General features: G+C 42.6%; 1 protein-coding gene across 2 annotated transcripts in view; it reads left to right on the top strand.

Moving 5' to 3' along the window:
• PRKAA2 (protein kinase AMP-activated catalytic subunit alpha 2) overlaps positions 1-17,781 on the top strand; it is a 39,348-nt gene extending 21,567 nt beyond the window's left edge. For both annotated transcript variants that reach the window (XM_075002300.1, XM_075002299.1), the window contains exons 6-9: positions 2,777-3,001; positions 5,546-6,050; positions 9,388-9,514; positions 10,491-17,781. In XM_075002300.1, coding sequence (XP_074858401.1) covers positions 2,777-3,001; positions 5,546-6,050; positions 9,388-9,514; positions 10,491-10,726 — 1,093 coding nt within the window. In that variant the 3' untranslated portion in view covers positions 10,727-17,781. The remainder of the gene's footprint in view (positions 1-2,776; positions 3,002-5,545; positions 6,051-9,387; positions 9,515-10,490) is intronic.
• The last annotated feature ends 2,535 nt before the right edge of the window (positions 17,782-20,316 follow it).

Below are 20,316 nucleotides of genomic sequence, written 5' to 3' on the forward strand. Positions count from 1 at the left end.
TCTAGTGCCAAAACCTTGTTTAGTTTTCTGTGATTAAACGTATAAAACAATCGTTCTAAAATTTTTAACCAGTTACTAAAAAGCACATCTGTTGTTCATATACCTAATTTAAAGAAGTAGGTAAATATATTTTTGACCTGAATCCTGTTCATATTCGAGGAGTTTCCCACCCCAAAATTCTTCTTTGCCCAATATGCCAAATGTTGTATTTGCTGTAGCTGTAATTGTGTTATCTTGGTGACAAGAACTCATAATTTATAGACTAACCAGTTTCACCACCCACTTTCGACACCTTAACAATAGTCTCTGCTCCTTTTCTGTACCTGAACAGTGGTTCTATCTCAAAAGTCTTATCTTCTGGCTTCTATTAATTGGTTTCTTTGAGAAAAAAAATGGTTGCTGCCATCTTGGGGTGGGAAGTCATGACCTCCTGTTAAATTAATGTTAAGCAAAACTGTGAAGCAGTCATGCACAACAATACTGCTGTATTTGGCATTTTGCCAGCACTTTATAGTGAAAGCACTGCTCACACCTGAATTAATTTTCATCACACCCAGGTGGCAGTATTACCTTCCTTGCCCACTTCACGGTTGTGAAAATGGGGTTATGTCTCCACAGGAGCCTTATTCCAAAATAAGTTGTTTGGGGAAAGCTATTCCAGAACATCTTATTTCAAAATAACGCTGCCACACACAAAAATGCATTTCAAAATAGCACTAAGCTATTTTGAAATACAACATCTACACACATAGAGCCTATTTCGAAATAGATCTAGTGGACGCACTATGGGTTATTTCAAAATAGGTGCTATTTCCTGTCTTAACTGCATATATTTCCAAATAGCTATTTCCAAATAGGTGCTGTTCCTTGTGAAATGGGGTTTAACTCTTTCCAAATAAGTCAACCACTGTTTTGAGTGCCTTACAAAGTAGCAGTTGTGTTGTGTAGGTGCTATTATTTGTTTTGAAATATCATCTGTTATTTGGAAATAACTGTGCTGTGTTAATCTAGTAATTCCCAGACAATACTGCCTTCCCTATAATCAGGCCTTCTTGCAGATTCCCTCACTGCTGGTCAGCTTCTTAGTTCATAGCCTGGCCAGGTTTCCCAACCTGCCCTGCTCTTGAAGGGGCAACAGCTGTCAAAGTTGTCATTACAGTATTTTTCACATAGTGTGGAGATTCATTCATCTTTTCATTCTCTTGCATTACATTGATTTATGTAGGAGACCAGCATGCATGAGCAGATTAAAAATTCACCTTCTGCCAGTACCTGACAGTTAACAAAGCTTGAAGAGCCAGGTTGTAAGACAGAGCAGATATATGTTGCATGGGCCTAACAAACCAGACCAGTGGTCATCCTAGCAAGCTGGGAAACCAGCAGACCCACTGGGCTGCAACGACAGTTAAAAAAACAAACAAACAAACAAACCAGGACCTTAAAGGTAGGTACACCTGTGCATCTAAGTAATTGGCTAGTTAGTTTTGTTATTTCCCTCAAAAATACTGGGTACTCAGCTGCTCTTTTTTGGCCTCAATAAGAGCTGCTGGGAGACAAGCACTTGTGAAAATAGAGCAAGTTATTTAGGCACCTGAGTCTGGCTGTAGGAGCCCTCCTTTAGGCATCCAGCTTTTAACACGTTGGATGAAGAAGAAGAGCATGCTCACAGTATTACTTAAAACCCTGCAATCAACAGTGATCAATGCAGTGTACCAAGAGCACCCAACGTTTGTGATAACGGAGCCCATATTATCAGTTTCCTAGATGCCTAAACACCAGGTTGGACTTGAATGCAGCTGGTTGGGATGGTCCGGCTTGAACAGGAAAAACTTTTTCACTAGGAGGGTGGTGAAGCATTGGAATGGTCTACCCAGGGACGTAGTGGAGTCTCCCTCCCTGGAGGAGGAGTCTCGCCTCGACAAAGCCCTGGCTGGGCTGATCTGATGGGTTTGGTCCTGCTTAGAGCAGGGGGCTGGACTCAATGGCTTTTTCAGGTCTCTTCCAGCTCTATTGCTCTCTTATTCTAACAGAAAAATAAAAGTACCCAGGTCAAGGAGGAGTGGTCGGGTGGCGGGTATAAGAGGCAGGGGTAGGCGTTGCCTTCCAAAAAACTGCCCACAGACCACCCTCTGCTTCAGCGTGGCTCCTGGGCTGCCCTTGGGTGTCAGCCATGCTGAGGCCGGGGGGTGCTGTGACAGTGCAGGAGGGCAGGAGACTGGGGGATACCTGCCCTCCTCATGCTCTGGGGCCAGATGGGGCTGGGGCCACATGCCACCCACCTTCCTAGAGCTCCAGGAGCAGGAAAGTTCTTGTGGGAGGCTGAAGGCCTGCCTGGCTGGAGGGGATGGGGTTTGGCTTCCAGGGGCAGCAGGGCCTCAGGAGGGTGGGGCAGGGTTGAAGGCTTGCCTCCTCCAGCCCTCGATTCATCCACTGCCCATAACACAGGTGTAATATTTGCTTGTCATTATATTTGCCTTGGTGGATAAAATAGTTGGCAGAAGCCATCATAAACTGGAACATGAGAACACACTTGTCAAGCAGCTGTTGGAGAGGGAACGCAAACGTTGGCTTTGTTAGCCGCTCAGCCGGCATGAGCCAGAGAAGCGATAAGTATGAGGACACTGTAGGAGCAGGAACTGAAGTGCTTAGCTTGCAGGGTCTACTTTGGATACTCCTCTGTTATATTATAACCTGTGTTACAAAGCACATGATGCCGAGTGGCAAACAGGTAAAACACACGAAGACAAACGTTGTCTGTTGCCTTGACTTTGTTTAGGTTGTATGCTGGCCCTGAGGTGGATATCTGGAGTTGTGGTGTTATCCTCTATGCTCTTCTCTGCGGGACACTTCCATTTGACGATGAACATGTCCCCACACTCTTTAAGAAGATCCGCGGTGGTGTTTTCTACATCCCTGAGTACCTCAACCGTTCTGTTGCCACTCTCCTCATGCACATGCTGCAGGTTGACCCACTCAAGCGAGCAACCATCAAAGACATAAGGTAACATCGCATGTCAGCCATCACAATAGAACACTCTCCCAGCAACTGTACCATTTAGTGTGGTGGGCAAGTTGTGTTGTGGAACTCAGGGCTAGTTTACACTGAAAATTTACAATGGCAAATCTTCATCTTTTGGGATGAGAAAATCCACAAACCCCGAGAGATGCAGCTATGCTGACCTAAACCCTAGTGTAGACAGTACTGAGGTGATGGGAGAATTCTTCTTTTGGCCTGCTTACTGCCTCTACTGCTACAGAGGCATGACTGGCTCTTTTTAGGAGTTGATATACCCATAGTTTATGAAGGTTAAATAGGTGCATTCCAGCAAGTCACCAGGATCGTTTATATTGCATTCTGGTATGGTCACTTTCAACTATTCTTAATGGTGGTTGGCAAAAGTAACCATATCATGCAGTAATGCTAAGAAATTAGCATTCCTCCGCCATGTTTTCTTGCTTAATTTAAAATCTTCTTCCTTCCTTCTGAATGTGTGCTCAGTGCGCAGTGTGGTTAATATGCAGAGTCACAGAGAACATGAAAAGATGCATAGCCCAAGAATGCAGGGCTCATCGCTCTAATGCTAAAAATTAAACACAAGATGAAAGATGTTTCTTAACGAGGGCAAATGGCTCACCTCTAAGTGTAGTATAATTTTCTCATTTGGCAAATTAATTGATGGTGCTGTACCTCCGCCTACTCATATTACCATATAAATGCAGGTTAATGTGAGCACTGAGATTCTTTAGTTGATATTTGGGCCTGTAAATATAATTAAAAATGCAGGTCTGACAGCAGGACTTAAAGATCCTTAAAGCTGAATAATTTTACTATTATATTGCAGACAAGGAGCACGCTCATTCCTTTGTGAAATACACAATAATCGTTACCTCTAAGTGATGTTTTAAAATAGGTATATAAATGTTACTGAGCCATCCAAAAGTCCTTGGGTGTTTAGTTCATTTGGAAATGATGGTTTTTATGTTGGTTCCTGCATCCGAAAGTAAGGTGAAAAACCATGGCTTCATTCTCAAGCCTCTTAGCTGAGCTGGACCGAATTGCCTGTTAGGGAGGGAGTGCCTGTGAGGGGATTACAGCTGGTAATGGGCTGTGGAGTATGGGTGACCACATTGTAGCTACATCAGTGCAGTGAGCAAGAGCTGCTCCCAGTGATGGCTGTTTGGGTCTCAGGCCAATTCCTAACAGACTGATATCATCACAGTTGCAGTGACTAATCTAGGATGTAGTTCACTCACCAATGGTCATGCCCCCTCTTGGCTGCTCTGGGGATTAGAGCTGATTGGATGTTGCAGCCTCTACCAACATTTCCTCTCTCATCTTACGGTCCCCTCTTACTCTTGGAACCTCAGCTATGTCTTCATGACTCAGTCCTCCAGCCAGGTCACCGCCTGTTTCATTTTCCAGGGGTATCAAAGTCCTTCCTGACAGTAGGCTCAGGTAGTCTTCCTGCTCACTGCCCTGCTAGTGCTGATTGAGCAGCAGTTGGTAGGAGGACCCAGGCCCACATGTAACTCCTGATAGTGGCTAGGGATCTGGCTGCATTCACATCCCTTGCTCCCAGCAGGGCCAACAGCCATCACAGGCCCTGGGGCAAGGTGTGGGGTGAAGACCTGGCTCCACATCCCTAAAAGGGGCGCATCCTTGGGTGGAAGTGGTGGAGCCTTTGGGCTTCAGCTGCTGTAGTGTAATGGCCACGCGCTACAGCCCCCTTTGAATCTCTGGACCCTGGTGCAGTTGTCCCCTTTGTCCCCACTGTAGGTGGGCTTGCTTCCCAGAAGCTGTCTCCTCCCTTCTTGGGTTCCTCTCTTACCTTCTTTGCCACCCACCTCCCAGGGTGTAACCATGGTTGAGCCTGCTTTACTTAAATCCCTGCCTCCATTTCCAGGTACAGGCTGGGGAGGTAATTGCCTTTCCTGGCCGCCTTAACCCTTGCAAGGGGTGCATACTCTTACCCTTGCTTTGGTTGGTGTGACTTTCACACAACTCACAGTATTGCTGGATGCTACAACAGAAACACCAAGTGCTGAACCAGCATGGAAACTGCATTGTCGTATGCCTCTCTGGTCAGTTTTGATGAGGTACTTTGATCTGCGGGAAGTGTGCATTATTGCTTCCTGTGTGTTGATAAATAAATAGTTTGCAGGGTTGTCAAATCAAGGCCTTCCACGAGCATTCAGTTTTATAAAATATTATAGTAGTGGCCATATCGGTTTCAAGTCCTGCTAAACTCTTGGCTACACTGATACTCTGTGGTAATGAGTTCCACTGCCTAACTGACGACTCGGACAGCATAAAGAATAATTGGCTTGATTGTCAACTACTGTGAATCCTTGAGCTCCACTGAAACAAAGCTTTGCCTGTTTATACCAGCTGAGCGTCTGTCTCGCTGGTACAACCTCCTTCACCTTCCCCACCATCTCAGGCTGTAGCTGATGGTCTGAGTCTCGCCAGGTTGCCCCTCTGTTAATACAGACTGATGGTTCCACTCCCTCTCTCTAATCACAGTTTCATTTCTTTTTCCCCTAGAGAGCATGAGTGGTTTAAACAAGACTTGCCCAGTTACTTGTTTCCAGAGGACCCTTCCTACGATGCCAACGTCATCGATGATGAGGCAGTGCGGGAAGTTTGTGAGAAGTTTGAATGCACAGAGGCGGAGGTGATGAACAGTTTATATAGTGGTGACCCCCAAGACCAGCTTGCAGTCGCTTACCACCTTATCATCGACAACCGGAGAATCATGAACCAAGCCAGTGAGTTCTACCTCGCCTCTAGTCCCCCCACTGGCTCATTTATGGATGACAGCACTTTGCACATCCCTCCGGGGGTGAAACCACACCCAGAGCGGATGCCTCCTTTAATAGCAGACAGTCCCAAAGCACGGTGTCCCTTGGATGCCCTGAATACTACCAAGCCAAAACCTCTGACTGTGAAAAAAGCCAAGTGGCATCTAGGAATCCGCAGCCAAAGCAAACCATATGACATTATGGCTGAAGTGTACCGGGCTATGAAACAGCTGGATTTTGAATGGAAGGTAGGAAATATCAGTGCTTTGTGGCCATTTTCAAGAATCATTTCCCTATAAGTTCCCCACTCTGAAGGAATCAGTGCAGTTAGTCAGTATTGTTACAAGATTGCCCGTTTCTAAAGTAATACCACTGTATTATCATCATCTTTAGTTGATGATTTTCATTTTTACAGACACTCAACATTAAATATGCTAGTTCTGGCTAAAGAAACTCCCAGTGTCTTACTCACATATAACATGCACTTTCTTTTTTAAAGACTCTCTCAGCTTAGGCTGGCAAGATCATTTTTTATGGCTGAAGGTACATCTATGTCTAATTCATACTTAAAGTCACATAATACTTCCCAAACAGTGCACTTGAGTAGTTGCTGAATTTTCTCATGCTTGCCTTTTTTTTTTTTTTTTTCATGGCGTTGGCAATATTCTAATAGGGTTATCGGAGATACTGGTGCATGGGTCAGGACAGGTATTTTTGCAGCAGGCAGCAGTTTGATTTTTCCTGTGCTCAGCTACATTCTTGCCATTTACTTAGCCCTCATAAAGAACTACCATATCTGATTCGCCACAGCTTTGCATACCATTGTAAAATGTGACCGCCTGAGTCATTAGCCTTTTACAAACATTTTTTCACAGGGGCAAATAAGAAACCCAAGAGGGACGACAGTGCAGAATCAGGCCAATAAGCACTGACATGCAGGCGCAACGTAGCCATATTTATCCCCAGTAGCTCATTCTAGAATGGTTTAGTTCACAGCATAACACCCCTGAACGTTCCCATTGCGTCATATGCTCATTTTGAACATCACCAGTAACAACATGCTAACACTTCCAACCTTTAACTCATTCGTGGACATCTATGTGAAAGAACAGGGAGAAAGGGCTCAGTTCAGGCCCTGCATGCAGTAACTGAGACCCACCACTGGAGGCAGCTTTAGTCAGGTTTGAAAGCTGATTTACAGCCTATGGCAGTTCCAAGGCTACATTTACACTTGCAGAAAGATCAGTGCGCAGGTGGTTGATCTTACAGGGTTCAATTTAGTGTGCCTAGTGGGGCCACACTAAATTAAACGATCTGGGCACCATCGTCGACTGCATGGCCCTTGCAATCACGAGTAGTAAAGGAAGTTGAAGGGCGAGTTTTTCCTGTCAACCTCTTACTGTGGGGATAGTGGCAAAAATTAATTTAAGATACATGGACTTCAGCTATGCATTTCTCGTAGCTGGAATTGCACATCTTAAATTGATTTATCCCCTAGTGTAGGCCTGGCCCCAGTTTTAGTAGCACCCCAAGGAAGTTAACCAAATGTGAACTTTTCATAGCATATAAGGCCAGAACAAACAAACAGTTAACTCATGCAGTTCGGTGGAGCTCAACTGTTCCAGATGACTGTAGCCCTTTCAGGCTTCCGATGTGTCTTGAGAACCCCAAGTTTCACCTCACTTAGACACAACTTGCTTAAAAAAATCAGACATAAAAGTGTCACAGCAACCTGTACAGGACAGTCGCTGAGTTTCTCATTTTTACCATAAACTACATCAACTGGAATATAAACGTTGTACTTACATTTCAGTGCATAGAAGATAGAGCAAGATTAAACAAGGCACTGTCTGTATGCAATTTTAGTTCTTACTGACTTTTCTGGTGCTTTTTATTTTAGCCTGTTACGGAACTAGGCAAATATCTGGATGAGTTGATGTACCCCTTGGAAGACCTCTTCATACCCCAGGGGTACATGCACTCCTGATTGAGAAACACTGAACTAGTCTGATCTCCTGTGTAAGACAGACCATATAAGTTCCTCAGTCACCCTAGTATGGATTCCCAATAACTTGTGTTTGACTAAAGCGTATCTTCTAGGCCTTGGACTATTTTCTAAGACCACAGACTGTACTCATGTTTTACTCCGTGCTCTGTTTTGGCAGTTAGAGGGCAGAGTAAGGATGTTCCGTTGTAGTAGAGCAGAAATATATTATTACCTTCTCATTCAACTAATATTTAGGACAAGAAACAGTAGGCTTAAACTGCAGCAAGGGACACTAGGAATGAATTTCAGCAATTGGGCATTGGGAAAAACTTCCTATCAGGGTAGTTAAATGCTGGAATAAATTGCCCAGGGAGGTTGTGAAACCTCCATCACAGGAGATTTTTTAAGTACATTTTGGAAAAATATCTAACAGGGATGGTCTAGATGGTACTTGGTCCTGCTGGGAGAGAAGGTGACTGGCCTCTATCACCTGTCAAGGTCTATTCTGTTTCTAGTATTTTTGGTCTCCAAAGTAAAGCTGAATAGCTACAGCTACATTAGAAGCATCTGTTGACAGTAACGTCTGTCAACAGGGTGCATCTACACACAAAGCAGGTGGACATAGTAATCCACTCTGTTAACATAGAGAAGCCAGACAGCCTTGCCCTCTGTTGACAGAACAGCTGACCAGAAGCTCTGCAAATGGGGCTGCTTGGTAAAGCGAAAGCCATTTTTATCAGAGTGCTATACCTCAGCTTTTTGAGGGATAACTCTGTCAAGGCAAAAGCAGAATTCTGTTGAGACTCTGTCAACAGAAGGCTGTATGGGTGTAGCCACTCCTTGAGTTAGGTCAACAAAAGGCCCTTTCTGCTGACAAAACTCTCTAGTGTAGACACAGCCAATGTGTTGCTCTTCTCCTACAAGAGTATTCTCGCTGTGTGTTCAGTGAATTGATTTACTGTCATTACTGGAAACTGGGTCTTTTTTTTTTTTTTGGTATTATTTAGGTGTATGACAGAACCACCTAGAGGCCAATTCTACCTTGCACAAGGTACTGGCCAAACATACGACAGAGTCCTGCCCCAGAGTTTACAATCTAAATAAAGATATTGAGATTTGCAGCAGCTAGGGGCATGGTCAGACGCACAGCAAGGGAGAAAGCTAATGAGCCAAATTTATCCCTGCTGCAGCTCTACAAATGGAAGTGGAATTTCACCCAGAATGAAGTTAGTTGAACAGTTCTGTGAGCGATGAAGTTTTTTTTTTCCCCTAATATTAGATTTGCAAAATAATTTTCTGTACCCTAGGACTAACTCCCAACATGAATCAGGTCCCAACAGGTTGCCTAGCCCTGTAAATCCTTAATAAATAGTGTACAAGCATTACACATGTGGGGTAGACAGGTTGCATGAGGGGAGCACACAAACGCAAACAGACAAGCACTTAGCACACATTTGGAAAGAAACTAGGATATTTATGTATTGTAGTTAAAATTATCATTCTTTCCAGGCAATGTTCTTTTCTTCACGTTTCACACAAGCAAGAAAAATGTTCTGCCATCTTGAATTTTATTCCTGAAAAAAGGTTACCTGTTTTAGGTGGTGAATGCCTATCATCTTAGAGTGCGTCGGAAGAATCCGGTGACCGGGAATTATGTGAAAATGAGTTTACAGCTTTACCAGGTTGACAATCGCAGCTATCTTTTGGATTTTAAAAGCATTGATGGTAAGCAGGAAGGGTGGTGACATGACAGTTGAATCGTGTAGACTGGAGAATTTTGAGGCTTTGGTGACTCCCGCTTTGAATACGTCCAACTATCCTAGGGGAGCTGCTAGTGTTTCTAGTCAACTTGAGTAACTCTGGTCCATTCATCGTCTCTACAGCTACTGTGACAGTTTAATAGTTCTTTATAAGAGCAAAAGGGAAAAATCAATTCTAGTGAGCCTCGCATTTGTCACTGCACAACATATTTTTCCTCATCTGCTACAAACTTGAAGTGGTCACACATAGCAAAGTGTGTAGAAGTAGCTAGATGTCACAGCATCAATGTATTACTGTAGGGAATCTCCCAAGCGGGTACACACGGGGCTGTTTCTACGCTTGCATTCCTCTTTTTCAAAAGAGGCATGCAAATGAGGGAAAGTGAAAATGCAAATGCGGTGCAGATTTACATATACAGCACCTCATTTGCATATTCTTCCTTCAAAAGAGCTTCTTTCAAAAGAGGAAAAGCAGTGTAGACACAGTTCTTTCGAAAGTAAACCCTGTCTTCAGAAGAACCATTCGTCTCATTAAAAATGGGAAGCAGGGTTCTTTCGAAGATGAGGTTTACTTTTGAAAGAGGTGCGTCTATACTGCTTTTCTTCTTTTGAAAGATTATGCAGATGAGGCACCAGCTATGTAAGTCTGTACCTCATTTGCATTTTCAGTTTGCCTCATTTGAAAGAGGAGTGCATGTGTAGACACAGCCACAGTAAGCTTTAATCTGTAGACTTCTTTTTCCTCTCCTAATGTGACACACCCTTTAACTGGTACATTTCTGAGGTGACATCCTGATCCTACTGAAGAGTTTTGTCACTGACTTCAGCCAAGTCAGAATTTCATTCTTAGCACGTGCGCGCTGTTGGGGGGAGGGGGGGGTGTTCCTAAGGGTCACAGCTGAATAGATTTGAAATAATGCTGTTTGTTTTTGCATTTTAAGATGATGTCACGGAGCAGAGGTCAGGCTCGTCCACTCCACAGCGCTCATGCTCCGCAGCTGGCTTGCACAGACCAAGGCTGAGTATCGATTCTGCTGCTACTGAATGCCAGTCGCTCACTGGATCCCTGACTGGCTCCTTGACTGGGAGCACAGCCTCTGTTACACCACGCCTGGGTAGCCACACCATGGACTTTTTTGAAATGTGTGCCAGCCTCATCATGGCATTAGCTCGCTGATGATAGGGGCTGTGGCACCTGTCTCTTGGCACGGGCGCTTGCACTGTGAGGACCAGGTCCTAGGTGGTTTCTTTTCGCAGTTGTTTTGTTACAGCCTGGGCATAGCGTACACTGTAAAGCAAACACCCCCCCACCCCCGCAAGACCCCAGTTCGCCCATCTGTGGCTCCGCTTCCCATTACAAAGCAGCGAGGAAACCAGAAATGGGCTGGAGTCATTTATTACGCTAGTTTCACCACCGTATCAACCAAGCTACTTTTACAAGCACAGAGGAATGGGAAAACCTGGGCAAGTTAAACCAGTAACTTCATCATTAAGCTTATTAGAAAACAATGCTCCAGAAGTGCTGCCTCTAACTATGTGTGGAAACTTGGCTGAGCCTCAATATTTACAATGTGGGGGCCTTGTAGTGACGTATTGCACCCCCTCTGCTATTCAAGTGGGCGCACTCAGGCGAACCATATCAGCAGTATTGCCAAAGTAACTCTATTGAACAAAATCCAGCTGTAGTAAAACTACTGCAGTATTTACAAACTGATGCCAAAAGGCCTCTGTCAACAGCTCTGGAATAAAAATCAGCAGCTGCTTGGAGGGCTTTGTGAACTGGGAACATGCAACCCCAGGGACATGCCAGAGCATGTACATGAAGTGCCACTCACATCCCTGAGAGAGCATTGCACATTAAGGTTTTGAATTTAAAAGTGCAATTTCCCCACAGACAATTTTCCTCTCCCTCTTCAGCTACTTTGGATCTACAGAATGGTCCTGGGCTGGTAGGAGCCCCCCCATCCCTCTCAGCCATTGGCTGCCTTGCACTCAACTGCTTTCAGTCACGTTAGGGCTCCTGTCAATGACTACAAACCTCAACTCTCACAAAATATTTCAAATAGCCGCCTCAGAAGTAGCACAGAGGTCTGGAAAATTTCTTAACTCCTCTGTGGCTGAAGCCCAAGCCACGTTCTGTTCAGCTCCCAGTGAACTGCTTCTGAATGGAGAGAAATCAATCACCCATCTCTCCCTCAAGGGTTAACCCTCCTGTGCAGAAGCAGACGAGAGAGAGGCAGAGGGAGCGATGACAGAATCAGGTACTGAAGGGACTTGGCAAGGGCAGAGGGAGAGAGGAATCAAGGTGGCGGCTTTCTGGAGATAGAGTGCCTGAGGGAGCATTGGGATGTTGACTGGGCACTGGCAGTATAATGGGGGAAAGAAACTCCAGTCTGTTCTTCGCTTCATTCACTGCCATGGCTCATCTCAGTCTTTCGTCAGCCCCTGCCCTGCTCCCCCCTTAAGTTCCTTTTCAGATTTCCTTTGTTACTCCTCTGCTTTTTCATTCCTCTCACTTTTAGCATCTCACTGTTTACTAACTCCCCCACCCCCATGTGCCTGGGCTCCCCATTGGCCAGGGGAGGTAGAGAAGCTAGCAGAACTGCCTCTCTGCGTCCTCATTGAATGCATGAGATCCAGCCTGGGATGTGAGCCTGACAGCACCACGCATCATTAAAAGTGATACCTAACTGGCTCATTTCCATGGTAGGAGCCATTCTCCTTTATGAAACACGCAAGCATCCATGGTTTGGTGGAGGATAAATTTCAAATGATCATTCTCAGCACAGGCCCTTTGACTTGTGCCTGCCCCCATGCAGCTGCCAAATGTACCTTGCTCGGCCTAAAGCACAGAGGGCCTCATGTACTGCTTTTCAGTAAAAGTTAAGTTTGAAATTGGCGTTCCAGGCTTTAGGGCTTTTGTGTCCTTCTAGTGCTTAATTAACTGGTGACCTTCATTGCTGTACTGATAAGGCAAGGCTGGTTTATGTTTTTATTATTTCTTCAATATTGGCAAAATGAAGCCTAAGCTTTTGTTAAGATGGGGAACTTGTAAGCTTAAAAGTTTTGTTACACAAGGATAAATTCCACTGTGTGAACTTTTACCAAAAAAATTTTTTTTCCTTGTTCATTACTTGGGCTTAATCTAATGGGTATCATTGGCCTCTGTTTGTTGTGGTGTTTAATTCCCATCACCAGACTACAAGAGCCAAGGGTAAAACTAATCAAGTCAAGAAATATACACTCCATGAAAACACTGCCAAAACTCTTGCCCTGTTTATTTAAAAACAATAGTGGAGGATTTTGGCAAGGCAGCTGTTTCCACATTGGTGAAAACAATCATCATCATGCTACAAAGAAATTTGAAAACCAGCCTGTATGGTTCTTTGGCTAGGAATTGTTTCTATAATCAGACTCCACAAGACAGCCTGAAAGTTTTTAGACAAGTGAGGAAAAGCATCATATATTGGGCCATTTGTCTTAATCATTTTAGATTACATAGACAAACGATGTAGCTTTCTAACCACTGGCAATCAGTGGGATACTTTCAGCTAAAAAAGAAAAATAATCCATTTCTTAAAATTTCCTTACCTTTATTGCAAATAATGTTAGAGTGACATGAGAGTAACTTTACAACTGCAGCTATGTCACTATCTGTGCCCCATGTTTACTCTGCCTGCTTTTCAGGTTAAACAAGGAGAGCAGCATAGTCGGTTTTAAAATCAGTCAGCTTCACTGTCAGACTCTTATATACTAGCCCAGTTCTGCAGCCTTTGATTAACAAGCCCTACAGGCAAATGACTGTACTTCTCAGAGAAAAGCAAGGAAATGTGTGCCATGGGCTTGGGTTATGTACCAAGAAATTTTTGCAAAAGTAAATAAAATACAGTAGGGTAGATGAATATCCCTGGCTTTGAACCCTGTGCCTGGTTTGTATACCATTTTACGAGCCTTTTGATTGTGATTATGCAAGTCAGTGGAGAATCTAGCCACTCACCTCTAAAAATATTGGATGAAATTTCATTTCCTGCTGGAACCTGTAAGTTCATGTCACTTTAGTAATAGATTCCAGTTGTGTCTGCACATCACCATTAAAGTAACGATCTGGTGGAAATATACCTCATGATCCTGCAAACCCAGGCATGTATCTAGAAAAAGATGTACATGATCTGTATATTTTTTCCTCTGATATTTTACAACACTTTCAGGAAAAAAAAACACCTGAGCATAAGGGAAATGGGCATATCTGGGGTACCAAAAAGGCCAGCAGTTCTAGACCAGAGCAGACATTCAGTTCAAAGGCAAGGAGGAGTAGAAGAGTACAATGGTAGACTATAGGTGGCTGGCAGTAGTTTGGACACTGTAGATGAAAGACAGCCAAGAGGTGAGCATACCCTACTTACGTATTAGTATCTTGGTCATGACAACATGGCCTCCATTACCACAGCATTGTGCACCACCAACTTCAGTCTCATTGTCCTTTACTGTAAGGTAGGGAAGTGTTAATTACTCCACTCCCCCAAGGTCCTACAACACCTTTAGAAGAGCAGGAAACGGAATCTTTCACTTCCACAGCCTGCTTTAGCACCACTAGAGGTGACATCTGCTCATCCCACAGCAAAGGTGGAGCCAAGGTCAGTAAGAGAGCAGTAGACGAAAGAGAGCAAAACAACAAATAGCTAAATTTGTTCCTCAGACCGAATAAGAGCTTTAGAGAAGGGTGATGAGGGAAGTCTGAATGTCCTACCGAAGAAGTGTGTATCTTAGGTCAGTAGCACAGAAGGAAGGTTTTAAGCCATGAACACCCATCTATTTGCTCTGGGCTGCAGCGTAATGTTTGATTTTCTTGGGGAAGTACTGACATAAAAAGATTCTGAGTCCCCATGTCCCTGTTTTACAGTATGATTGCAAGAGACAGACACATACACACTTAGCCATATCCCATGCTGAAAGAGTAGCATTCATCAAGTCACCTACCTGTGTCCAGGAGGTAAGCAAAATCCATTAGCTACGAAGCATAAAAAGGTTTAAGATTAAGACGTAATCTTGTAAATCACATCTGTTTAAGTATAAAGTCCAAGGGCCTTAAAATTGCTTGTTTTGGGGGGATTTCCTATGCAGCAGGGAAAGTTCTTTTAAAACAGCCTTCCTTTAATATGATACACTCACTTCCTACAGCCTCAGGACAAGGTAGATTGTCTGGGCAGTAGGGTGATAATTTCCACAGAACTTTACATCCTTAAGATGTTGTGCAAACATTAACTAATGAATCAAGCCACACAACCATGCATGTGAAGTAGGTAGTAACCAAGTATCCCAGTTTCACACATGAAAAAACTGAACAAAAATTCCAAGCAACTTTTCTACTATAAAACAACGGAGCTCATTAGCCAGAACCAGATTAGCACTCTGATGTTCCTGAGTGTTAGCTCCTATAGTAAATTTACTAGGGCTGTGGCTCCACTAGCATGGTAATCAACCCCAGCAGAGAATAATAATGAGGTGCTGCGATGAATACCCAGCACCTCATTAAGCTAATTGTCCCCACAGCAACTTTGAAGTTGCGAATTTCAAAGCGGTGGCAAGCCGTGTAGCCACAGGCACTTCAAAGTACTCACGCAACTTCAAAATGCTCTTACTCCCAGAATTTTTTGGGAATAAGGGCACTATGAAGTGGCCACAGCTACAGAGCATGCTGGCATAGTGGAGGGTAGTGTAGACGCAGCCTAGGCAACACTGCCTCTACAACAGGATTGATACAGTAGCACCTCTATTAATACAGAACATTAAACTATAGCCTACCCCAGCTCAGCTATATATTTCAGAAACTTTTTGAAAGGTTATTAGTTAATGGTATGCACACAGGGCTGTGTGTCTGGCATCTAACTATAAAGAAAATGCTGTACTCAGATATCGATTCCAACTACATGAATGCAGAAGTATAACAAAAAAAATTTGACAAGCATCTAGGCGAGCAGGGTAGAGAGAATTATACAGACATGAACTGCTCTAAGTGCAATTTTCAGCTAGATTTTGTAAATCACATGTTTGCTGGGCTGTTAGAATACTTGTGACATTTTCTAGACTCAAAATTGAAAGTTTAAAGATTGAAGGCAGGATGATAATATTTACCCCACACTCAACCTATTAAAATTTAGTCTTTCAAAAGCTATACTTTAGAAGTGACCTACTAACATTACAGGAAGACATGAAACAGCTTTTTGTCAGTCACTGACATTTTTATTATGGTAATACCAATTCATTTACATCAAAACAGAAGAGGTGTTCGAACTTAGCCCTTATTCTATCAATTCCTGCCCAATTTAAAAAGAAAAAACAAGCAGTGCGGGAGTTTATGAGAAAAATTCTATACACTGCACATAAGAAATGAATGTGTGCCTTCTATATATGGTAACTGCAGAAAGTCAATTCCATTTCACTTCATCAGCAAAACGTCATGCTGACAAAATTTATAGAATCTTTATAAATACTTGGAGCATTTTTTTTTGTTCTCATTTTGCCACACTCTTTAACCAGTTTAGTTCTAGAAAGAAACCACTCTATAGATAAAAGAAACCCTCTTTAAAATTTTTTAGTCTTTGATTTGTAAGGTACTACAGGTTGAACCTCACTAGTCTGGCGCACTGTTCCGATTCTAGTTATCCAGCTGTCTGTTTAGCATGGGTATGTCCAACTTTCTCACAGCCCCATAAAGTTTGTTTACAGCCACCAGTCCTGTCTCTCAGTGTTCTGTGCTGTTATTTACCATTTATTTACTCTTAAATGTCTTCTAAGAGCCCAATAAACAGTGAGAATGTTGGTAATACTGCTAGACAGTATTTGCTTCAGCAAATTGTCTGGTTTGGTTCCAGTCAGGTCCTGATGTTGCTGAATAAGAGAGGTTCAACCTTTAGGATGCAGTGAATTGTAACTTAAACTATACTACTAAGCTCATGGATTCACCTTTATGTTTTCTCCAACGTTTTACTTTTAAAATTTGCTGTTGCTTATTTAATGCTTCCCTTTATTGTGCATCAGGTTCTTTCGCAGCACACATTTGGATAATTACTTGTATAGGTTCTCTTACCAATTTTATTTTTCAGTGCGTCTTACACAGATTTAACACAGGCTGTAAATGTACCTCCTATGACATGCACACAAACTCATGCTTCAAGCCTTCAGAGAGACTGGTGTCAGATTTTTAATTGACAGTCTAAAAAAGGTCCCATAGTGCGTATGTGTAATTGTGACTGAACACTGACTTAATACAAACCTTGGTAGTATATGCAATGGTCTAAGTATTTCATGCACACATCTTTGCCATTTTTGAACTGGTCAGCATAGCAAAGATCCAAATAGTAAGCTTGAATTTTCTTTTCCTGTAAAGCCAAGAAGTACTCTACATTCAAGATGGGAGAGGGAAAAAAAAAACACCTGAAGCTCCTGCTGAAGCTGCCTTAACCTATTTTTAACTTAAATTATAAGGCTGTTCATACTCATCTTTATGGGTTTTTTTTTTTCCTGAACTATTAAGATGGGAAGGAAAGGGGAGGGCCGGAGGAGAGGTGTGTCACAAAGCAGTGAAGTAGATATTGCAAGGGTGGTAATATTTATTCTTCTCGCTGGAAGCCTTTTGTATGTTTCATATCATGCTATACTGCTATAACTTGTGGCTCTTTTCTTTTTAGAGTACAAAGAGACACTGAAAATGACATGCCTTGACCTGTTATATTTAGGTAGATAAATACCCTAAGTCATCTCAGAGTTTTGTCAAGAACACTATGTTGCATTTTCCTGTTGTTTAAAAAAATAGATGCTTAGGATTTTCTTCTTAAAATATTTTAGCTGCTAATGTCAAGAGATGGGCATATAAAGGTTTTTTTTGTTTTTTTTTTTTAAAAAAAAGAAATATCCAAGTACAGCATTCAAAACAAAAACTCTCTAAAGAGTTCAGGGGTATTTTTTGGCTTTTCAGATTTCATTAACAGATGAACCAGGATAGGAAAGGGTTTGTTTTTAACTCTCATGATCAAAACATTTTTGGAAAATTGCTGTGGAAGGGCACGATGCTAGTTTCAGTTTGTTCTTTGTGCATGTAATTGTGTCTTAGATAATCACAAAAAGCCTTTTACTTGCCATTTATGTCATGGAAACTCTCTGTGTACTGCACTGCATGTGATGCTGTCTCCATGGTTGACATTTGCACTTTAATAAACTCAGAAGAAAAGAAATGATGGCAGCAAATATTTCAGTATAAAAATAGAACACCTCAGTACTGTTGGAATTATGGTTAGTCCATTTCCCCTACCTGTAGTGGTCCAATATCAAGAGAAAATTGAGAAAAGTTAAAGTAGTTCAAGTCTGAAGAGCAAATGAAATCCAATGGCAAAATGACCATGGAATATTTATCTATAAGCAGAAGTTCAAGGGGCAAAGATCTCACTTTCTGCCTCAGTAGTTTTGAATCACCAAATGTTTGGATATTTTAGGCCTCAAAGTTCACTGCATTCCATGATTCATGTTGAAATCCTGACACACCATTTGGGAATCCCTACGCTAGATGATCCATTGCCTCCCAGTGCAAGAAGCCAGAGAGGAGCAGAGGAGGGAGGAGATCTTACAGTGGCACATCCTTTGATTGAATGAGGAGAATGGTATAAAAGCTGGTCTGGAAAGCTCGTAATCTGGTTGCAGGCTCTTCTGCAAACACATGGGCTACGTCCACACGAGCCCCAAACTTCGAAATGGCCACGCAAATGGCCATTTCGAAGTTTGCATTTCAGCGCTTCATTAGTAAACTTCGAAATGGCCATTTGCTGGCCATTTCGAAGTTTGGGGCTCACGTAGACACGGCCATGGAATGGGTGATCTAGTGGATTCAGATAGTTTGCAGCATGTACTCTGATATCCTGTCAATTCCGCGCTTCCCTGATACAGCATTTCCAGGGCTACAAAATTGGCAACTAAGACAAAGAAACTTTGGTTGTCCTTCAGCACCAGATTAAAGATGGATGGTTGGTTTATTGCCAGGGTTATGTGCTTTAAGAGAAGAGAAAAAGTGGGCAGCCCAGAGTTCAAGTTTATACAGATTTTATTTTAAGCAAATCTTCTCAAGTTTCCAGGATGTACAAACAGAACTACAAAGGGTGCCATCACTAAAATAGTTTCCTATGTGCAAAACAACCATGTGTAGTTAATTTTCTTAATGCATTGAGTACAAATTAGTACACAGTACAGAAGTTTATGTATAATCAAACTCACATCTCAGATGCTATTGGCCAGTACGTATATTTAGCCAGAGAAATATGTTTGACTGTCTGCAAACTGATGCCTCAGAGCGAGCGAGTCATTTTATTTTAACACGTTACGGAATCTCTTGCACTAGGATGAACAGACGTGTTCATTATAAGCAAACACCAACATGAAACTGTTCTGTAAAGGGCCCAATCTATTTTTCTTTTTAATTGCTTTGAAGGGATAGAGTTTCCTTCGTGCCATGTGGTGATTTAGGGCCCAGTTCTCAGTGGCATGCACTGAGGTCAGTGAAATACAGGTTAAACAGGATTGGATTCAGAGGGTTATGAAATGCCTATGAGAAGGTCACTGCACCAAATGCTCTGCTGGTGTGAATTGTCATAGCTCCATTGATTCAAAGTTGAGGATCTGCCCCAATCAATATTTTACAGCTGCATGTTCACACTATACTTTGAAGATTTTTCTTCTGTGAACCTCATTTTAAAACAGATCTTGTCTACTACTATATAATGAACAATACAACAACAAGTAGAGTAATTCAGTTTATCGAAATGAGTAAGGAAAAAAAAAGGTTTCAGGCCAACACACTACCTTAAACATATTCCAGATTCAGACTTTTTGCATTGCTAAAACCCACATCAGAATCAAATCTAAGATTCTCGTGTAAGAAAGTGACAGGCAAGTTGCCTTAGCAACTTAGCTAAATATAGTTACAATGAAAAGGCTATAGAAGGAGGACACAATACAAATTCCAATCTGTTCTGAAACCAGATGAACACTTCAGTATCACAAATCGTCCATCTAGAATTGAGAAGTCTAAATATTTGTGCTGGCAACCTGGCAAAGCTGTGCATGCTTAGGTTTTAAGTAAGTATGGATGCAGGCCAGCCCCCTTAATGGTAACCACATGTTAAAATAATAAGGAAAATCCCTGTATATCTACTTCTAAGTAAATGTTAAATATTTGCTCAGTTTTTTTGAAGCTTTCCACACCAGGCTTGAAATAACTGTGGAGTGAACAGCATTTTTGTTGTGGCATGTTCATTTAGACATGAGAAAAAACTATTTCTGAATGAAGCCAGCATCCAACAGTTATTAGGACGACTCAGCTTACTGCGTTTGAAGGATTCCAGTCGTAGATACAGGCTTTTCATGCCACAGAGTGTTGGTGGGGCGGGGGGAGTTAATGTGCACAGAACACAAAGGCTGTGTCTACAGTAGCTCCCAACTTTGAAGGGAACATGGTAAGTAAGGTGTCGGGAGATTATTAAGGAAGTGTTCTGGTGCTTGTACAACACTTCATTAAGCTAATTCTCCCTCATGGCAACTTTGAAGTGCCAGCTCACATGTAACCGCGGCTGACCCGCCAGTACTTTGAAGTTGTAAAAGGACTTCGAAGTTGCCCAGGCACTTTGAAGTACTGGTGGGTTAGCCGTAGCTACATACGAGCCGGCACTTCGAAGTTTAACAGGGGAGCATTAGCTTTATGAAGTTTTGTATATGCACCGGAGC

This window comes from Carettochelys insculpta, chromosome 9, assembly GCF_033958435.1.
Source record: "Carettochelys insculpta isolate YL-2023 chromosome 9, ASM3395843v1, whole genome shotgun sequence".
Classification (NCBI taxonomy): Eukaryota; Metazoa; Chordata; order Testudines; family Carettochelyidae; genus Carettochelys; species Carettochelys insculpta.